Source organism: Loa loa (assembly GCF_000183805.2).
Source record: "Loa loa unplaced genomic scaffold supercont3.197, whole genome shotgun sequence".
In the NCBI taxonomy this organism is placed as follows: Eukaryota; Metazoa; Nematoda; class Chromadorea; order Rhabditida; family Onchocercidae; genus Loa; species Loa loa.
The window spans coordinates 22,202-42,999 of NW_018108377.1; the positions used below are offsets into that span (position 1 = coordinate 22,202).

General features: G+C 25.9%; 3 protein-coding genes and 1 non-coding gene across 4 annotated transcripts in view; 1 reads left to right on the forward strand and 3 right to left on the reverse strand.

Moving 5' to 3' along the window:
• Nucleotides 1-2,765, forward strand: part of LOAG_18110 (sema domain-containing protein) — a gene marked incomplete at both ends in the record, with an annotated part of 7,378 nt that extends 4,613 nt beyond the window's left edge. Inside the window, 5 exons of the mRNA XM_020450778.1 lie at nt 248-403; nt 1,154-1,324; nt 1,615-1,852; nt 2,077-2,262; nt 2,494-2,765. Coding sequence (XP_020305504.1) covers nt 248-403; nt 1,154-1,324; nt 1,615-1,852; nt 2,077-2,262; nt 2,494-2,765 — 1,023 coding nt within the window. The remainder of the gene's footprint in view (nt 1-247; nt 404-1,153; nt 1,325-1,614; nt 1,853-2,076; nt 2,263-2,493) is intronic.
• Nucleotides 2,766-6,926: 4,161 nt separating this feature from the next.
• Nucleotides 6,927-13,491, reverse strand: LOAG_05407 (CAMK/PKD protein kinase; the record flags this gene model as incomplete). Its single annotated transcript, XM_003140944.1, has 16 exons — nt 6,927-7,139; nt 7,451-7,644; nt 8,087-8,142; nt 8,356-8,558; nt 8,833-9,024; nt 9,404-9,493; nt 9,661-9,747; nt 9,936-10,083; nt 10,572-10,659; nt 10,849-10,995; nt 11,097-11,286; nt 11,500-11,645; nt 11,872-11,969; nt 12,159-12,322; nt 12,727-12,873; nt 13,330-13,491. 16 exons carry the CDS (start codon nt 13,489-13,491, stop codon nt 6,927-6,929), a joined length of 2,325 nt encoding a protein of 774 aa, XP_003140992.1.
• A 2,331-nt stretch (nt 13,492-15,822) lies between these two features.
• On the reverse strand, nt 15,823-16,784 carry LOAG_05408 (hypothetical protein; the record flags this gene model as incomplete). Its single annotated transcript, XM_003140945.1, has 4 exons — nt 15,823-15,893; nt 15,979-16,130; nt 16,188-16,409; nt 16,765-16,784. 4 exons carry the CDS (start codon nt 16,782-16,784, stop codon nt 15,823-15,825), a joined length of 465 nt encoding a protein of 154 aa, XP_003140993.1.
• Nucleotides 16,785-17,611: 827 nt separating this feature from the next.
• On the reverse strand, nt 17,612-17,685 carry LOAG_20063. Its single transcript has one exon. It is a non-coding gene; the product is annotated as a tRNA-Met (tRNA).
• Between the last annotated feature and the right edge of the window lie 3,113 nt (nt 17,686-20,798).

The following is a 20,798-nucleotide window of genomic DNA, read 5'->3' on the forward strand; positions in this document are numbered from 1 at the left end:
AATATGATTATACTCATATCATAATGAGTATTTCTCGGGAATATGATTATACTCATATCATAATGAGTATTTCTCGGGAATATGATTATACTCATATCATAATGAGTATTTCTCGGGAATATGATTATACTCATATCATAATGAGTATTTCTCGGGAATATGATTATACTCATATCATAATGAGTATTTCTCGGGAATATGATTGTATCATTTACAATTCATATACTGTAATTAGTTTTTGTTTCAGTGCGTTACAGATTCATCAAAACTATCGGAAAATATTGTTTCATTTATTGCACGCAATCCATTAATGCATGAAGCAGTACCTGCAATACATTCAAGACCAATCCTTGTTCAAGGACCTGAACGTGCATCATTTACACAGATTGCTGTTTCACCAAAAGTTTGTGATTTTCTTTTTGATGATGACCATTTTTTAATTTTTGATTAAAACTTATCACTTATCATTTGACTATCGCTTATCGCTTATCGCTTATCATTTGACCATCGCTTATCATTTGACTATCACTTATCACTTATTATTTGTAACAAAAAATTAGGAAATATGAAAAAAAGATTCGAAAAAATGAACTTTAAAAGATTAAAAAGCTGCATCTATTTGCTATTATGATATGTTCATAGAGTGTGTTTCTCTTTGTTGAATATACCTTATAGTAAGCATAATTTATTTTATTGAAATAATCGGATTTTATCCGGTTGTGTTTAAATTTTTATAATTTCTTTCATCCGGAAACTCTTTTATTATTTCATTTCAAAGTTTCACAAATTATTGAAAGACTTCGGGAAAAAAATGATATGAACAAAAGAATAATTTAAATCTTTTTTCCTTTTTTTTGATGTGTACAAAATAGAATTCTTTTAGATTTTAATTTCTTTTAAAATTTTTTTAAATGAAATTTTTTTAAACTTTAAAAAATAAATATTTTCTTATTAAATTCAATTTCTAATAGCAAAAATAATAGATATTATCTGATAAAAAAATGGAAGAAACGAAATGATTAATTAATGAATCGAATTTGAAATATTTAATTAGATTTTGTGAAAATCAAACCAAGTTTAATTAATAATAATCCATTAATTATTGATCATCTATGACAAATATCCCCTTCATATAGTTTTACTTATTCCACAGGTTCATTCTGTTAAAAAAGGTGTAACACATAATGCATTATACATTGGTACGTCAGATGGACGTGTCCTAAAACTTTATGATCCTCAAGATGGTCCTACCACAATCGTTCAATCGGTGAAAGTTTTCGCCAAAAATTTACCAATTGTTAATTTAATGGCTACTAATGAACAGGTAATTTCTTACAAACTAAATATGATATTACATGCCAGAATTGCATTTTTTTTTTTTGTAAACTTTTCTTTTTGTCATAAAATTTCCCATCCTCATTTATTTGATGATACAGGGGATGATAATTTCTGATTAATTTAGCTTAATAACCAAAGGTGACAATAATTTCTGACTAATTTAACTTGATAACAAAGGATGACAATTTTCGACTAATTATAAGTTTTAAGCAAAGATTTGAAAAAAAAAACTTAAAAGATTTTATGTCGCAATTTTAAACATTCATGAATTTGCAGTTAATTGTGGTCAGTTCAGACGAAATTGCTGCAATACCACTGGAATACTGTTCAGAACAACGAAATTGTGCAGGTTGCGTGCATTTGCAAGATGCACACTGTGCATGGGATTTAGATAGTGCACGTTGTATTGGTCGAAGTACATGGTCAGGCGAAAATTTTGTCCAAAATATAATTCTCGGACAATCAGAACAATGTCCTGAAGGTGCTATTAACCCTGATTACTATGCAATTGATGGTAAGAATGAAAGGATTCTTATTTAAATTAATTAAAATGATTTAAATAATTGCGCAAAAACCTCAGAAATAATTTCAAAAAAAAGAAAAAGTGAAATAAAATAAAAGAAATTGTGCATATTCCATTTTATATATATTTTCCTTTTTTGTTCATTTATCGCCTGTTTTAATGTCTTGTCCAAGAATAAATGTCACATTACTGATGTCAACGAAGTTATTTTTTAGAGTTACATTCCGAACGTGTCACCTCATCGGATGATAAAACGGCTAATTTCGGTAGTGAACGACTTGTTATTGCTGTTTTAATAACAATGGTTATTGCATCAGCATGTGGTTTTTTTGCTGGCTATCGATTGTCCAGATGGAGATTGATACAAGATGGTCAACATCATTCATCCACTTCTTCTACTGGTTAATAAATTTAATTATGATTTAGACATGTTCTTTTTTTTTCTTTTAAATTAATTTTATCAAAAATTTACAAAAAATTTTTTATTTATTAAATGTTTATCTTTTTTGTTTGATTGTTTATCTTTTTGTTTACTTTTTTCGTTTATTTATTTATTTTTTGTTTAATCAATTGTTTATCTTTTTTAATTTAATTTCGATTATTTATTTTTATTTTAAATTTATTCATTTAAGGAAGTTATGATTCGTATGGACGTGCTCGATTAACACGTCATGATTCTTTAGCTGGTGCTAAATTGGAGCATGTTTATGGTGTAACATCTGGAAAAGATGCTGTATCATTGATTTCTGGTATACCTCAAAATGGTACACCATTTTTAAATACCGGTAGTAATATTAATTCCGGTTTTACGACACCAAAACATTCTACGGAAAAAAATTATGTAACATGTTTGAATAACAGTACTCTACCACGGGATTATAAAGTTAAAAAAGTTTATTTATAGTACTAATGAAATTCCTCGACAAATTATAATGTCACTTCTTTTTATTTGACCAAACAAATTTGCATATTTTTACAATTTACAATAATTTTGAAATATATTAAGCGATAATAGCACTCTGATCTTAGCTTATAGCCTTTATAGTATATAAAAATAAATTTCATTCAGATTACTACAAATCGGAACATTTACCAGTGATCTTATCATCACTGATAAATGATAACATCACTTCTAATAATCTTATCATAGATGTACTTCATTTTACATATACATATATGCATGTCACTTAATACGGGTTTACGAATTTTTTTTTTTTTCTGTTCGAGGAATTTCACTTCAATACTTTTATACTTTCATCCTTAATAATACAAAATTAACTTTTACTATGAATATTGAGAGGAGAAATGATGATTGAAACATCAAATGAAGCAGTTATTTTACTATATTTCATTCCTGAAATTTGCATATTTTTTCAGTTTACAGTAATTTTGATGTATTAATGTTTGAATAGCCATTGTCCATTACTTTCATTTGATGTTGACCAATGAATTTTTCGTATTTTAAGCGTTACCTGCTAAGGCTAATATTTTATTTCCAGTACATTACATACATATATGCATGTATATATGAAAGCACTGGAATGATCTAAGGTAGGATAATGAAAAAGTGAAAATTAAACCGGACAAAACAGATTGAAATGATTTAGGAATAAAATTAAGGAGTAATTTTGGAATTTTTGATATGTTTCATAATTTATCAATAATTTCTTCCATCGTTAAATTTCATCAATTAATTAATTTTTGATGAAAATTTTCGAATTCATTCATTTATGCCTTCCTGATAAATACCGGTAAATGATCTCCTCTTGCTCTTACAATAATTTTTCTGCCTTCTCTTTGTGCTTTTTATTTTTGATTTTTTATTTATTTTTAATTAAATCAATTTTTGAAGCAATATCAGTGAAATGTAATAGGAGGGAAGTGACAGTAGAGAAGATGTGAAAAGAAAGGATCGGAAAATTGAAAATTCAAGTTTAATGATATAAAATTAGATTAGTGATATGATTACGAAAATATTGAACCAGTTTTTAATGATAAAAAAAACAAAAGAAAACATTATCCAGTAATACAACCAGTTTTCCGATTCCTTTTTTTTTTTATTTGATTAACTTCGAGCAATTCGGGAAATGTATTTGGTGGAATAAAGGAAGGATTTTTTTTTTTTAAACTCTAATTCTTCAACTTTATGAAAGTCGCTTTACTTTACTTTACTTTACTTTACTTTACTTTACTTTACTTTATTTTACTTTACTTTACTTTGCTAATGTTTGTGCATCAATTTATTTGCATTACATCTGATTGCTTTAAACTAAACAATTCATTTCATGACCATTTTGCAATTTAAATTATCACTCCTTTCTGATTGTTCATTTAATTTGTCATCTTTAATAACGAACCAAAAAAAAGGAACAAATTGATTTACTTGAATACTTGAAATTTGAAATAAGAAAGAATTCATTTATTGAAAGATTTTTTAAATTTTTAACAAATTTTGATGAAATTATTTACCATATTAAAGTGAAACAAATTTTATGAAATATTCAAATCTTTTAAAAAATCTCAGTTTGTTTTATGTTGGTTGTATATACATACATATATATATATATATTTATGTACAGAAATATTATTTCGATTAAAGTTTCATTTTTTTTTTTTTTAATACATATTTTTCCGTCATATCTCTACATTTAATTTCCACTCCGACAATTAGCTATTAATGATGCTGATGATGATGATGATGGTGGTGATAATGATGATCATAATGATGGTGATGATGATGATGAATGATGTTGATCTAATATGAATAAATGAGTGCATATTTGATTCAAATCAAAACAGGAATAAAATCACGAAATATATTCTCTCACTGTGTACCAAATTCTTTACTTAATTTACGTGAGTTCACGTACGTACGTACAATTACATTTATATCGTATCTGATATAAGTGAAAATATAAGACGTATGCGATGAGATGCTATTGTCAAATATGATGAATAATGAATTTTGATGACATAATTATGAAAGATTAACAAATTTAACAATTTCCCATAATTTAAAATCCTCCAATATATGCCGGAAAAGAAAAAGGAAAGAAGAAAACAATCGCTATTTTTTTATATTTTAATTTAAATAACAACTTAAGATGAAATTTGAAATTTACAAGTATAATTATGTAAACAATTATTTAAAAATATAAGATTCAAAATTATATTTAAGTTATTTAGCAATTAATTTTTGTGACCTTTGACATTTCTACAAATTTCATATTATGAAAGGAATGCAAAAATTGGCGGTAAATTAATACTTTAATGTTTTATAGCATTGCAAACAATGCACTACCACAATTTTTTTTTAAATTGGTGAAGGGAATTTACTTCTTCTGATCGATGATCATAAAATGAATCATTTCAATATCAATCCATTATTTTCCTCCCTATATAAATGTATGTGACACATTTTGAAATGATATTTCCGTTCAACTTGAACGGAATGCTCAAACTTGTCACCGCCCCGGAATAACGGAAAAATGGATTCAAACTTCTCAGTTTTCGATGAATGTCGAACTACAAATATTTTCAAAGTATCAATTTATAGCTTACTTAATCCGTAGTGTTTTTTTTTATTTTTGATAAAAATATTTATGATAAAATAAATTTCATAGCTAAATTTATTGAAAATACCATTAGAAGTTAAGGAAATCAAAAGTACAAAGATAAAATAATTTTCAAAAATAAAAGTGAAAAAATTTGTCTAAAAAAAAAGTTAAAACAGCTAACTAATTGTTGCTTTTTGGTACTAGGCCATATAATACTGAAAAAGGGAAATACTGGGAACAATTTAATCATTTCATTTCATTCTTACAGTTGGATGTATGACAGAAATGGAGTTGAAGTTTAGCCTTCCGCCCTCATTTGTTTCTGGGCCATATCTCTTCCTGATATTATTGCTATTTGCTAGGCTTACAAATACAACCATTCATTCATTCCATAATAATATATCTTTCTTTTTTCTTTTCTTTTCTTCAAATAAATTTGGTGAAAAGAATGGAATGAAGAGGAAATGTGGCAAAATGCGGAAAATGCATTGAATGGACAAAAATATTTGTCAAGATTATAGGTTCAATTCATCGTTTTAGGCTTTTCAAGCTCTTAGAATATTTGTATTCTTCCGCTTATTCATCATTATTGACGCGGAATGTGCTCCGCTGCGCGAAATGTGTTCCGTTGCGGCATTACTCAAACAATTCAATAAATACTTTTTCATATTATAAAAAAATACAAATTATAAAAAAAACAAAAAGTGGAAAATCGTTCGAAAACCTTTATTGTTTTTTAAATAAATATAATAAGACATTTTTAAAATGTTTTCGAAAATTCCGGAAACGCAGAAAAAAAAGAAAGAAAATTGTGCAATTGAAATTATTTTCAAATAAACTATAAAACATACGTAAGAAATTGAGTCAAATAATGGCTGAAAATGAAGAAAGTTTTCTCAAAAATGAAGTGAACTTATGGATTTCTCGAATTCAAAATATTTCTACCATAACTTTCCTAACATCGTTTGAATTTGCACCACCGAAATGATTTCAACTTTAAATGTTAGATAAAAATTGTACCAAAAAAAAGAGAAAACTTTTATTTATATATAGCAGCTAATGGTTCCCAACCGATGGTTCACAAAATTTGGCGGTGTGATAAATGGAAAATAGGCGGTAATTGTTCATATCAATGTATAAACTAGTACATTTAAAATTTTGCAGAAAGTTTATTTTTAAATTTAACAGGATTTTTGTACCTTATAGTCTTTGTTACAAATAAATAAACCCATAATGGTCATTTGGTTAAGAGAAGGTTGAGAACCATTAAATATCGACAAAATATATCAGTGAAATAATTTTTCTCTTCCGCATATTATCCTGATTGCTAATGAGAGGATGAAATTATTCAAATTCTCCATATTATCCTTTTGTAATTTAAATTCCATTATTACCTTTAGAATTTCAAAGTAAGCTAACTGATAAAACTTCCCATATCTTATCAGTGATAACATACTGAATGATAAAATTTCTTTGTATGAATTTTTTTTTCTTTACAACAAAATTTCTTAAATCAATGATGATGGAGTGATGTGCTGCTGTTGTGGTATAATACCTTGACCATCGGTCAGATGATGAGCATAACGAGCATCATCTTCTGCATTTGTCAAATATCTTTCACCACCTAATTGTAATTCCAATCGTCTTAAGTCCATGTAAACTTGTGCTTCATCAAGCCATTCATGCTTTATGCATTCATCAATTGATAAACGTTCCTCAATCTGAAAATTTCAACTATTCAATTATTCTTTTCTAACATACTTTATTATTGGAAATGAAATTTCAATAAGTTACTATTTCAAATTAAAATTCAACATTTTACATATTTTAACGAAAAAAAAAGAAAAGCATTAACATATGATAGAACATAATGTAAGTATTTTCAAGTATTGGAATAGTTTAATTGATTAGTCGGATAATTAAATAATTATTCAACGAATTGTAACATAGATTATGTAAATAATAAATGGGAAAATGTTAAGAAATTATGATAATTTTGAAATATTAATTAGCATAATGTAATAATTATTACCTTTACTTTAAGTAATCTTTGTATTAAATCGATAGCTTCATGTGATATTTGTTGCCATGGTACTGTTGGAAACATAAAAGCAGCATTTTGTATTTGTTCAGCAATTTCTTCACCATCATTAAATGGAAATGTACCACTTAATGTTACATAAATTATCACACCAACAGACCACATATCAAGTGATTTATTGTAACCTAAAAATATCAAATCTAATTTTGTAATGATGTGATTAAAAAAGAAAAACGGAATGAATAATCCGGAAAATTATCGATTGATATCGAAATATTAAAAGTAAATAAATAAGTTATTGGTATGTGTAAGTGGAAAACAAAAAAGAAAAATCGGGAGCAATTAATCCAGAAATTTTTTAATTTGTAATTTGAAAGAAAAAAAAAGAAGGAAAATTCATAATTGAAAAGTCGTAATTGAAAATTTATAATTAATAGTAATAGAAAAAATGATAATTTCGGGAAGTGAAAAAATTCACAATTTATAATTTCAAAAAAAAAAATTCGCAATTGAAAATTCATAATTAAACAGTCGTAATTGAAAATTTATAATTGATAGTAATTAAAGAAGTGATAATTTAGAAAAATGAATAAAACTGTCTTTTTTCTTTTTTTTTTCAAATTTAACCTCGTTTTTGAAGAACTTCTGGAGCTAAATAAGCAGGAGTACCAACAATCGTTTTCCTAAAATTATCACAATACAACAATTTTCTTTTCTTCAATCTCATAAAACCATGATTAGAAAAACTAATTTATACGAATTAATAAATATTAGTAGCATAATTAATTCGATTGTTTTTACAGTTAATTAACAGTTTTAAAGCAGTATTTCAATTAGGATAAAACTTTTGAGTATTATTTTATTTGATTAAATTCCTAAATGTAATATGGTATAACCTGAATTGAGCATCACCAATAAATCGAGCATAGCCAAAATCGCAAAGTTTTGTTTGAGGGAAAGCATTAACGAGATCAGATAATAGGACATTTTCAGGTTTGAGATCGCAATGTGCAATTCCCTTTGAATGTAAATATCGCAGGGCGCATAAAATTTGCATGATCAAAAATTTGGTAACTCGTTCATCCAGGCGACCTGCAGCCTAAAAACAAAAAAGAAAAAAGAGCTAAGAAGAGCGTACAATATTCGATTGTCAATTTATTGTTGTTAAATAAGCGATAATAAGTTTGATCATTGCTCTCGTGATCAACAAATTATTTGATATAATGCTAATAATATTCTCGTAGATTTTCTAATCATCCAAAGATAGATGATAATTTTGATAATGACAATTCTTGATTAATTTATAATTTATTCAAATTCATCAAACTTCTTTCCCACAGATACAGATGACAATATTTGTCAAACATACATACCTGACTTAAAATCATTTCCAACATGTCACCATTCATCTTTTCCATTACTACAAAAATTTTATCCTTTGTTTCAAACATTGATTCAAGCTTGATAATACCACAATGGCTAATTGATTGCAAAATTGCAACTTCACTTCGTAATGTTTCCACTCCAGCTGATGATTTTTTTGCAAAACGATCTTTTGCTATTACCTTAAAATTTCTCAATCTCTTATAATTTTGAGAGAAAAAATTTTTTTTCTTTTTAATTTTGAGAACTAAATTAATCAATATTATTCTTTATTTATAATCATTTGTAAGCTATAACTGTAACTTATCAAATAGCAGTGATTATTTGATAAGTTATCTTATCTAAGCATACTTCTCTTCTCCTTAACAACTAACAATGTTATCAAGTTTTCATGGCTGAAATATTTGTGATAATTCCAATCAATCAATCAGTGTCATCTTTTATTTATTATCACTAGTAAGTAAAATGATTGTAAACAATAAAAGTTTAGGCATAAAATTAGGCTAAAGAAAAATGATGAAAGTTTTGAAAAAATTTTTAAAGTTATCATAAATTGTTTACTTTTACAGCAACTTCACGTCCACTTTGTCGATGAACACCTGCATAAACGGTACCAAATTGTCCAGATCCAAGCGTTTTATCACCCAAAATCTGGTAATAAAAAAAAAATTACGTCAACCTTTAATTCGTACCAAATTTGAAATAGGAAAACTTTTAAATTTGTCGAAATTTTATTGAAACTGATAAAAAATGAGTTAAAAGGAAAAAAGTACACCAAATTTTACAGCTTTGAAATTTAAAATTAAAAAAAAATGAACCTGATATAATTCGGTAAACTGCAAAGCTGGTTCTGTATTTGATGAATCATTTCTTGATGATGGTGGACGTAATGCTTGTTGTAAAGCCTACAAATGCTAACAACATTCAAATGTCATCTATCCAGATGACATCTACATCTTTCCATCTTTCTATATCATCGTTAAAAAAAAAAAAAAAAGAAAATCATATCCAAAACAAAAAAAAAGAATCGAATCCCTTTAAAAAGTTTAAATTTTAAAAGTTTTCGAAAAAAATTAGGATAAGAAATGATCACCTGAAACCACATTTGCGCATTCGAATTACTTTTTCCATTTGTATGACGTGGTACTTTTGATGGTGGCGCACTGTATAAATCTAAATTTTCACCCACACAATATACCATATGTGATGTTGTACGAATTTCGAAACAATGAGCAGGAAAGCTGCAAAATTTTATAAAAAATTTAATTTGAAATATTAAATTTGAATTTGTATTATTATGGATGATACAATCATCAAATTTCATGTATGAGAAATATTTATGAACAATGATTTGTTCGTAATTACAAAAAGAATTTTCAAATTGAATTTCTTTTTTTAAAAAAAAGTAAAATTTAAAAATTTTTAATTTTCAAAAAAAAAAGGAAGAAGTTAACAATTAGCAAAGTAATTTTGAACTGAAGAAATAAAATGTGAAAAAAAAAGAAAAAATAAGAAATAAAATGATCGGATAAGAATAGATGCACTTCACATTTCACATATTTATTCCACATTGTTGCACTTTTAGATTTTAAGAAAACATAAAAAAATAAATCATCAAATGGAAATAGCTTCAAGGAATTGATATGTCACATGCATTTTACTTTCAATTCATTCAATAACTTTTAAATTTAACATTTTCAATTTTTCATAATACATCAATAAGCCAAACCTTGAATGTACAGGTGGTCCATTATATGGTGTTAAAACCATTATACCACCAAGCGGAATTGTTCGATAAATACGATGTGGATTTACACCTATTTCAATAAACTTTTTTTTTAAATTTAATTTAATGTCAACAAAAAAAATTTAAAAATGAAAATTTTAATTTAATGCGCTTTTTTTTGTCTTTTTTTTGTTTCATAATAAAAATTTCGAATGTATTCAAATTATTTGAATGAATTAAAATAAAATTTAATTTGTAATTAATTAAAAAATTTCATTACCTTCATTATATTCATTATACATATTAATAGCACCACCGGTAAGAATCCAATAATGTCGTAGACGTCGTTCTGGTTGATCAAGCATGAAATGAATCATCCAGCCTTCAACTGTTGGCTGTCGATTAGTGATACGTGTTGATGCTTGTCCTTTAAATTTTTTATAAATGTAATTAGTATAAATTACATTTGTTACGTGAAATATACGTGAAATACGTGTAAAATAAATATGAGAAAAAGAAAAAAAAAACCTGGTAATCGTGCAAGTGGTATCATTGAATCATTTTCTTCATGTATTATTGTTGCTGCTTCATCATAGACTGTTGAAAGTAATGATGTATCATCATCAACACTTAATTGATCAAATGATGGTGTTATTGCGCCATCAGCAATTTGACAATTCATTGGTAATAATGAAGCACATTTTCGATGAACATTAACCTAAAATTAACTCATATAAAATTTCAAAATAAGAAAAGAAAATATTGAAATTTTAGGAATTTTCATTCTTTTTCAATTCAAATAATTAGCAAATTAATAGTAGTTAATTAAAACTAAACAATACATTTTGAAAAGTTTTTAAATTTTAAATTACAATTTTTGCATAATTCTTTTTTTTTTTCGTTCATAATTTTTAGAAAAATAATATGAAACCTTGCAATCACGACAACGTAATCCTTGTTTCATTAAGCCAATTAACATTTTGTCACATACTTTACAAATTGTAAGTGTTTTATAATTATGTACAGCTAATGTATGTGGTAATGCAAATGTAGCATCTTGTTGACAACGAAGATCATCTATAAATAATAGTAATTAATTGGTAATTCCATAATAACAATAATTAATCCCATAAATAACGGTAATTAATTTAAATAGTACTAATTATAAATCATTTATAGCACTTATTCCTACACATACACATACATATAATTGAAATCATATCTAAATTGAAGCAGATCAATTCTCTCTCTCTCTTTCTCTCCTTGTTTTTGTAAAAAAAAAAAGGAAAATGTAGATATATACCTGTTGATGCGGTAGCAGTACTTGGAAGAATTGCTGTTTGATTATTTTTAGCGCAATTATTCCTTGGCGCAAATGCGCATTTTTTATGAAAATTACATCTGCAAATATTAAATTTTTTTCTTTTTTTTAAAATAAATTCAAAAATGTCAACAATATTAGTAAATCTAATATTTGAAAAATAAAAAAACGAAAAAGATTTTTTGATAAATTTAATATTTAAAAAAAAAATTCAATATTTATGGGAATAAAATAAAAAAAATTTTTTTAATATATAAAAAATTAATTACCTGCATTTAGCACATTGTAAACCTTGCTTAATTAAGCCAACTAATATTTCACCACAATAATCACAAAATGTTGGAGTGATATATGATGTAACAGCAAGTACATGAGGACGTGTTGGTCGTTCATTACGATCAATTAAAATGATTTCCACAATACAACCATTATCCTCAAATTGACTCTAATTAACAATTGATTTAATTAATCCGATTCTAATTACCATTATTTTCAAATTATTTTTTAATTAACAAAATTTTTGTAGTCAATTATTAATTTAAAGGATGAAATAAAAATTTATGTAATATATTTTATCAATATGACAATTTGACATCTTAGATTTACCTAAACCACCTTGAAGAGAATTTACATCAATCGATATGAATGAGATTTACCAAAATTATCGGAGGAGAATTTATGTCAATTAATATTGTGAAATTTATCGAAACTACCAGAGAAAGTTTTACGTCAATTGACATGAATAAGATTTACCGGGACCATCGAGAGGAGAATTTACGTTAACTGATATGAGTGATATGATAGAGTGATAATTTATAAATTAATATTAAAAAATACCAATTGTGTAATAGAAGTTAAATGTTGAAGCATATTTGGTGAATTATAATCATGTCTGAATAGATGTAACTCACAACCACTTGCTAATTTGCCATCATAATGCTTTTCAGCTATTTGTCTAGCACGTTCACAAAGTGATTCAAATTGCTAAAAATGGAAAAAAAATTAAATTTTGAAAAAATAAATTTGAAATTTTATTATTAAAATTTACAATATGTTACAATCAATGGTAAGAGCAGTGGTGACAAAATTAAAAATCATTTTAAACTATGATAAGCTAACAAAAATGAAAATGAACCAAAAAACTTTAAAATTATATCGCAGATAAGTTTTATTACTGAAAAGAAAAATATTGTTAGCAATAGATTTCTCAAATGCCCATAAGTTAAAGTTATTGATAGCTATAATTTTTTTTTTTTTTGCAAATTTTCCAGGAAAAATATCTCAGAGCATTTATCATATCAGTATATCTATACGGTTTACCTAAAAGAATGATTGAATTTACCTTTGAAATTATCATTAAATTCATGTAAATATGTGAAGATTCAGATGTAATGATAAGGGGGAAAAAAAAGGAAATTATGGAATTAATTAAATTATAACCTGTGGATTATTTGTTCGTTCAAGAACTAATACTTCCTTAAATGAACCATATTGAAGTGTTATTGATATCCTTCGATCCTCCCAAGTATCCATTGCTATCATATCATCATTGTTATCATTAATACCAGTATTATTAATGATATTTAACATTGAATTATTCATTACTGTTAATAATAAAAATTATGAATGAATTCAGGAATTATTATTCATCAGAATGATGAATAATACAATCATTATCCTGAAAAATATTAGAATTTCAGAAGTTACTAATTAAGAAAAGATAAATGAGGAAAATAAAACGTAAGTTGTAGGGTAGTTTCTTTTTTTTTCTCCGAAGTAAGATAAGAATTCGGAAAACAAAATTGCAATATTATTCAATGTGGTCATTATGGTCATTTCTTTGGCTATTTTCAAATTGCTTTTAATACATAGAATAGCTATTGGTCAATATTTCCTCCAAATTAAACATTTGTCATATTACTTTTACTTGATTATTCAATAAAATAACATCAATTTTCTTGATATTGTGCAGGAAGGAAGGAAGGAAGGAAGGAAAAAGTAAGAAAAAGAAGAGTTAAATTTAATTATTTGATTGGTTTAAAATTAAATTATTTTAATATTAAATTTGAATTGATTTAAAATTTAAATTTGAATAAAAGATAAATGAAGAATGGTAGAAGTAAGAAGAGGAGTAATTTGTTCATGTGATACAATAAATGGTTAATTTTAAAAGTTTGGTATTGATGAGATTGATAGATGAACATTAGTTTATGCCAGCGATCGGAATGAAAGGTACCTCTGACTACAATGAGATGGTAGATGAAAATGTTGTGTGGTACAGATGGCAAACAATTTCAGTAAAAGGTCCATCATTAAAGGCGGAACTGGTTTCGTCTTTTGGTTCCTTCTACTATCATTTCTCTTTATATCATCAACATAATGCCAAACTGTAAGATAGAGTCATCGATTCGATGGCAACTTGTTTATCGTTCTCGTTTGTTATTATTGTTGTTATTGTTGTTGATGGTAATAATGATGTTGTTGATTGGAACTCTTACTGTTGTTATTATTATCATTGATATGTTGATTAAATAATAATAATAATAATAATAATAATAATAATAATAATAATAATAATAATAATGATAATTATTATTGCTGTTCCATTTTATTGCAAACAATGATGAATTTTGAAATTTAACAAAAAAACCCTTGAAAGTTTTAATATATAATTATATGATCATAAAGAATGAGAATGAAGTTATCAAAATAATTAAAATTATTTATCAAAATGAAAAAATTGAAATTAAGTTTTTGAGTTAAAATTTGTCAATTTTGCTCATAAATTTATTTGTTAAAAAAAAGCAAACATTAATGCAACATACATTGTCATCATCTTAAGAATTAGTTAGCAGTTGATAAAAAACAATAAAATCCAATTAAATGATTCAGAATTAATGATTTAAAAAAGGTCGCAGGTTAATTCGATGGCGTATAAAATGAAATATCGGTTATAAGCAATATTTGATTCCACCAGATTATCAGTCTTTGCTATTCCTTAGATGCTAATGATGACGTTGTAATTAATAATGGATAAACTAATCTGATATGATAATTGAAATGAATCGATTAGAATCCGATGTAATAGCTGGAATGAATCATTTGGAATCCAATATAATAGTTGGAATGAATCGATTGGAATCTAATATGATTAATAACTGGAATGAATGATTAGAATTATCAAATTTCATCAATGGATTTAAACAAATGTTTGTAAAACTTCTGGCGGATCATTAAAGAAAAAAAATACACCTGAGTATTATCTGAGTAAAAATCACCTGAGTATTATTGGAGTATTACCTGAGTAAAAATCACCTGAGCATTACTTGAATAAAAGTCACCTGAGTATTACCTGAGTAAAAATCATCTGAGTATTTTTATTTGAGATTAGATGCTTCTAATAATATGTAAAAAAAAAAATTAGAAACAAATGATGGATAGATTTCATTCGTCATTTTCTCAATTTAATCAGCAAAAGTATAACTTCTTTTAGGTATTAATTTGATTAATATACATTCATTACAATTTGCGCAATGTTATTTTAATTAAAAAAGAAAAAAAAAGTTGTGTGAAATAAATTACTTTCTTAAAGGAACAACACATTAACAAACTAATAAGTTATTCTTGAAATGATTGGAATATAAACGAAATAAAAATAAAATTTATTCGTTGATTCTTTTTCTTGATTTATTTGACGTATTTGACGTAATTTGTCGTCAGTTGACCTTGGATAATTACTTAAATGTACTGAAAAAAGCAATAAAATTAACTTAACAAATTCATCCCATACCATTTTTTGCATTGAAAAATCTTTAATGAAGGATAACTAGAAATAGAATTTAGCGATTATTTTCAATGGGTAAGGTTAAAGTTTGACCTGCATGCAACGATGCTTGCAGAATAATGTTACACTGATGTGACCATTCAATTATACTACAACAATGGTTTCCACAACTTTTTCTTGACCAATGACCATTTTGATTTTTTTTTGTTTACAGCATGGACTATAAGATTTAATAAATTTTGTTAATTTGAAAAAAATTTTAATGCAAACTATTAATTTATCAAATACTGATAAGAACTCCTAACTTTCTTGCCATTCACCGGGATCATATTTTAATTCTCGCGTACTACCGATTGAGAACCACTCTACCAATAGTAACCAAGATATTTGTGCAAGAAATTTATCTGATAAGCTGATAAGTTCAAGGATAAATTTCAAGCACTTAATCGAACTTATCCTAAATGATGGGGAGGAGGGGGACTTTTTTTTTTCTGAATACATTGTAATTTCTTACTGATCTCCTCTGATTTCGATTTTAATGGTGCTTTTACATATAACAATGGTACCAAATGTAACCATAAACAGATAAGGATCCCGAGAAATACTGATAAACAATGGAAACACCATAAGCAAATAAAAATCCCGAGAAATACTGATTAACAATGGAAACATTCTAAAAATATCATTGAAGAAATCAATGAATAGAGGAGCATAACTACTATTAATATATCCATACCTAAAGATTGTATTTATATTACATAACACCGATTTCTTTGTCTGTAACAGTTATAGATATTGATATATCGTTGCATTCCTTATCTTATCTTATCTTATCAATACATTTGACTGAATTAAAAATGATGTCAATGATAATTTCGATCATTGGAATTTAAAGAATTTCCAAATCTTTTAAAAATTTTGCTAAAAGTTTCTATTAATTGCAGAAATTGTTAGTTGATAAAAAAAAAAGCGCAAATAATTGTTGGAAGTACTAAAACAGTTCAGAGTTCGGAGAGGAAATATTAAAGAGGGAAATATCGAATTACTGCAATTCGGGGAAATATCAAACATTTGATACCATTTACTTTTACCCTAAACATTTCTTCTTCATTTCTATTTACACTTTTACCCTAAAATACATATGTTTGCACTTTTATTCTAAAATATTTCTGTTTACATTTTTTTACCCTTAAAGTATTGGGTAAAAGATTTTCACTTTTATTTATACTTTTACCTTAAAGTATTTCTGTTTACAATTTTACCCTAAAATATTGGATAATTCCTTATTACTGTTTGTAAACAGTTCACATATTTTAGGAAAAATATTATTTATTTTTTTATTGTACCATTTACTCAGCTAAGATGACAAATAAGTGAGTGTCCTTATTTGGTGACACGTGTAGACAGTTTACATTAAATCCTTTACAGATAAACAGAAAGTGATAAATTCTATACAACTACTTAATATAAGCAATGCATCATGATAAGACTAAATTGTTAAGCATTATGTTAACATTGAACAAATTATCTTCTCTCTTATCATCATCTCTTCCATTCAATTTAATGCACAATAAACTCACGTACGTGAAAAGTTAATTGATCAAAGAAATACCACAAGAAAAATAAACTAAGATTACTGACAAAAAAAAAACGAAGACTTTGCCAATCCATTTAAAAACTTTTCCGCTAAGCATGAATTAGAATGAAATAGATCAAATATTGATTGGATGTTAGAGATAAGATCAGATATCGATTGAATGATAAGATAATCTTGTATCTATTAATACCTATATCTGTCTATCCTCATAATTACAATTCCGAAATATCACATAGCAAGTAAGAGTTGAACAAGTGAAATATAAAAAGGGGAAAAAAAAGTGTCAAAGATTTATATGCAATCGCATGCTATAAATTTATATCGTCGAACAAAAGCGAGGATGCCCGAGGTGAGGTTCGAACTCACGACCTTCAGATTATGAGACTGACGCGCTAACCAACTGCGCTACTCAGGCAACGGAAGCTTTAATCCCCGATAACTTTCTGAGAGTTATCTTTTTTTATTGAATGGATATTTATTTATGTCACAATTATTACATTTTCAAAGATTCCATAAGATGAGACGTAAAAATTTCATTGGTATGTAGCAGAAATGATAAAAAGCGATAATAATTTTTGTGCAATTTTGACGCAATAAATCAAAAAATTTTTTTTTACAACAAGAAATGCAACATTTAAATTTTAAATTTTATCCATATTTTTTCTGAAGAAAAGGAGAGGAATTGTTAAAATATTAAGCTTTACTTAATAAATTTTCAATGCACTTAATGGCACAAAAGTACACTTTATGGCGCATCACTTCTACGAATAAAAGCATTCATTCTCATTCAATAATACAAAAAAAGATTGAAGCTATGTATGCATAATTGAATTTAAGTAAATTGATGACATCATTGTGTCTCGTATCTTTGTCCCCTTTTTGTCCATTTGAATAATGGAAGAAATATCAGTAATAATAGCATCAAACGGGGATTTTCGTTGAAAATCAACGATTTGATTGATATTTGACATAATGATAAAAGGTTGAAAGGTTGGAAAAGGTTGAAATAATGGTGAAAGGTTGAAGTTCAAATGATTCAAATGATACTTAATACGATCTTAAGAGGTCAAAAAAGTTTGAAATAATGTTGAAAAATTGTTGACAAAAGTAGAAATAATGCTAAAAAATTGTTATGAATCGGTGACAATTTATTTTACTTATTTTGAATAATTCTGATTAAAAAAAAAGGCTCTTAATCTTTTAAGCATTGATTAATTAATGAAATTAACATAAGCCTAGCTGAGATTTTAATTCGATTCAAAGATTCGATTTCCTTTTGTTTTCTTCGTTGTATGATCGAATCATATTTCTATTACTATTATTATTATTTTTATTTCTTCTATCTCTCTCTCTCTCTCTCCTTCTCTCCTCCTCTCTCTCTCTCTCTAAATTATTTATTCATTTCAAAAATTTTAAACAGCCATAATATCTCTTGTATGAAATGGAATGTAATTATTTGGCGCATTTATCCATTACTGTATCTTTGCATATCATTGCAATATTTGGAAGTGATCAAGGTTATTATCATTTCAGGTACCATTGTATGATACTGATTACCATAGTTGATCTCTGTAGCATTATTATAATTATTAATTAATTAGATTAAACAATTCAACTTAAACAGTACATTTCTTGTTGTGATATTTAACACATTTCCTGTATTGCAATTTTTTCACATTTATTATTACAACAAAAATATTGATAATGTTGATGATGACATAGTTGAAGCGTAACTTAATCTATTTAACCTATTGAAAGTTGCGGAAATAGTTGAAACACTACTTGACCTATATGACCTTTGTTGTACTGCAGGAATTTACCTCACTTAAAAAATGCTTCATATATATAGCATACCAGTATTCCGAGATATTTCAAATTTCGGTGTTGACTTTTAAATTTCTGTTTAACTTAAACAGCATATGTGATTAGTAAATATAACAACTACTGAAACTCCCTGACTAGTTTGTGAATTGAACTTGTTAGCATAATAAGCAATGCTAAAATCCCATGAGGACAATTTAAATGCTTACTCAATCTTTCCACTTTTCGTCCTTTTTTTCTTTTCATCATTCAATTTTTCCATTTTCACATTCTCATCTTTAAGATATAATATGAAATTTGAAAATTTATGAATGTCTTATGTAAACTAAAATTTTTTTCTAATTCTCTCTCTCTCCCTCTCTCTCTGTCTCTCTCTTCCTTTTCTCTGTACAATAAAATTCAACTTTATATATTTGTTGTTTATCTTATAATGTTTAATTCTTTTTCACTTTTCTTTCCTTCCGTTCTTTTTCCTTTTTTAAATTTTATTTTTTATTATTAATACGTATAATTCTTTCTTTTTTTTGGGGATGAAATTGCAGGCTTGTTTGATATTATTTTACAATTTCCAATAGATTAAATAATTAATTTCAATATTTCCAATTATAACTGAAAAATCATTTTTATTCCATTTTCTTAGAATCAAATTATGGATTTATTTGGTATTATTTTACAATTTCTAATAGGTCAACATTTAATTCTTCCATTACCAATTGTGATTTGAAAATCTGTTCTCATATTTTGTCGGAATTCATTTTTTTTCATTTCTAAATCTTAGCGAAACATAAAAAGAAAAAGAAAGAAATGTAAACATTCAATATCAAATTAACGATGATTAACATATAACCCAAAAAATAAGTAGACAAATAAATAAATTGAATAACTGAAATTATTGATTAGTTCAATTCGTTGATCTATTCTAATCGTAATTATTAAATCTTTTTCGTTTTTTAAAAGGAATTTTTTTTACTAAATGATTAAATATTTTGTCACCATACTTTCATGTTTCATTTGTCATTTAACAAAAACTTTCATCAACTTGCTTGATTAATAATCCCAGAAAATATTTAAAAAGAATTTCGACAATTATCGGTAACATCAAAGGATATCTTTTGCTCTTTTTTATTCTTTTCGTAAAAATGGTGACACTAACAATAATCGCAATTAATCATTGATGAGAATCTTAATTATCACCAATAATCATTGCAAAAAAAAATTTCCTTAACTTACATAGACATTGTAAATTCATATCATCTGATCATTGATTCAATTTAAAAACATTTGTTTTGTTTGATAATAATGATAACAAACGATTCAATTTATTTCAACGTTTCATGAATAATGCAAATTTTTGATTTAATTTGTATTGTAATTTTTAAAATTTAAATTTTAAAGCGCAATTTAGCTATGTAACACATTTCTTTTCAGTTGTAAATAAGGGAGAAAATAATCTAATTTTTCACTTTAAAATGCTAATTTTTAAGTTTCTTTTTAAATTTAAAATCAGAAATTTTTCAATTTTTTGCTTTTTTTGCATTTTTTCTTTCCAATATTGTATTATTTGTCGTTGAAAAGAAGAATGACAATCAGGAAATACATTTTTTTAATTCTTGTAATTTCAAAATTTAACTTTTATTGATTAAATATATATATATATATATATATATATATATATATATATATATATATATATATATATATATATAT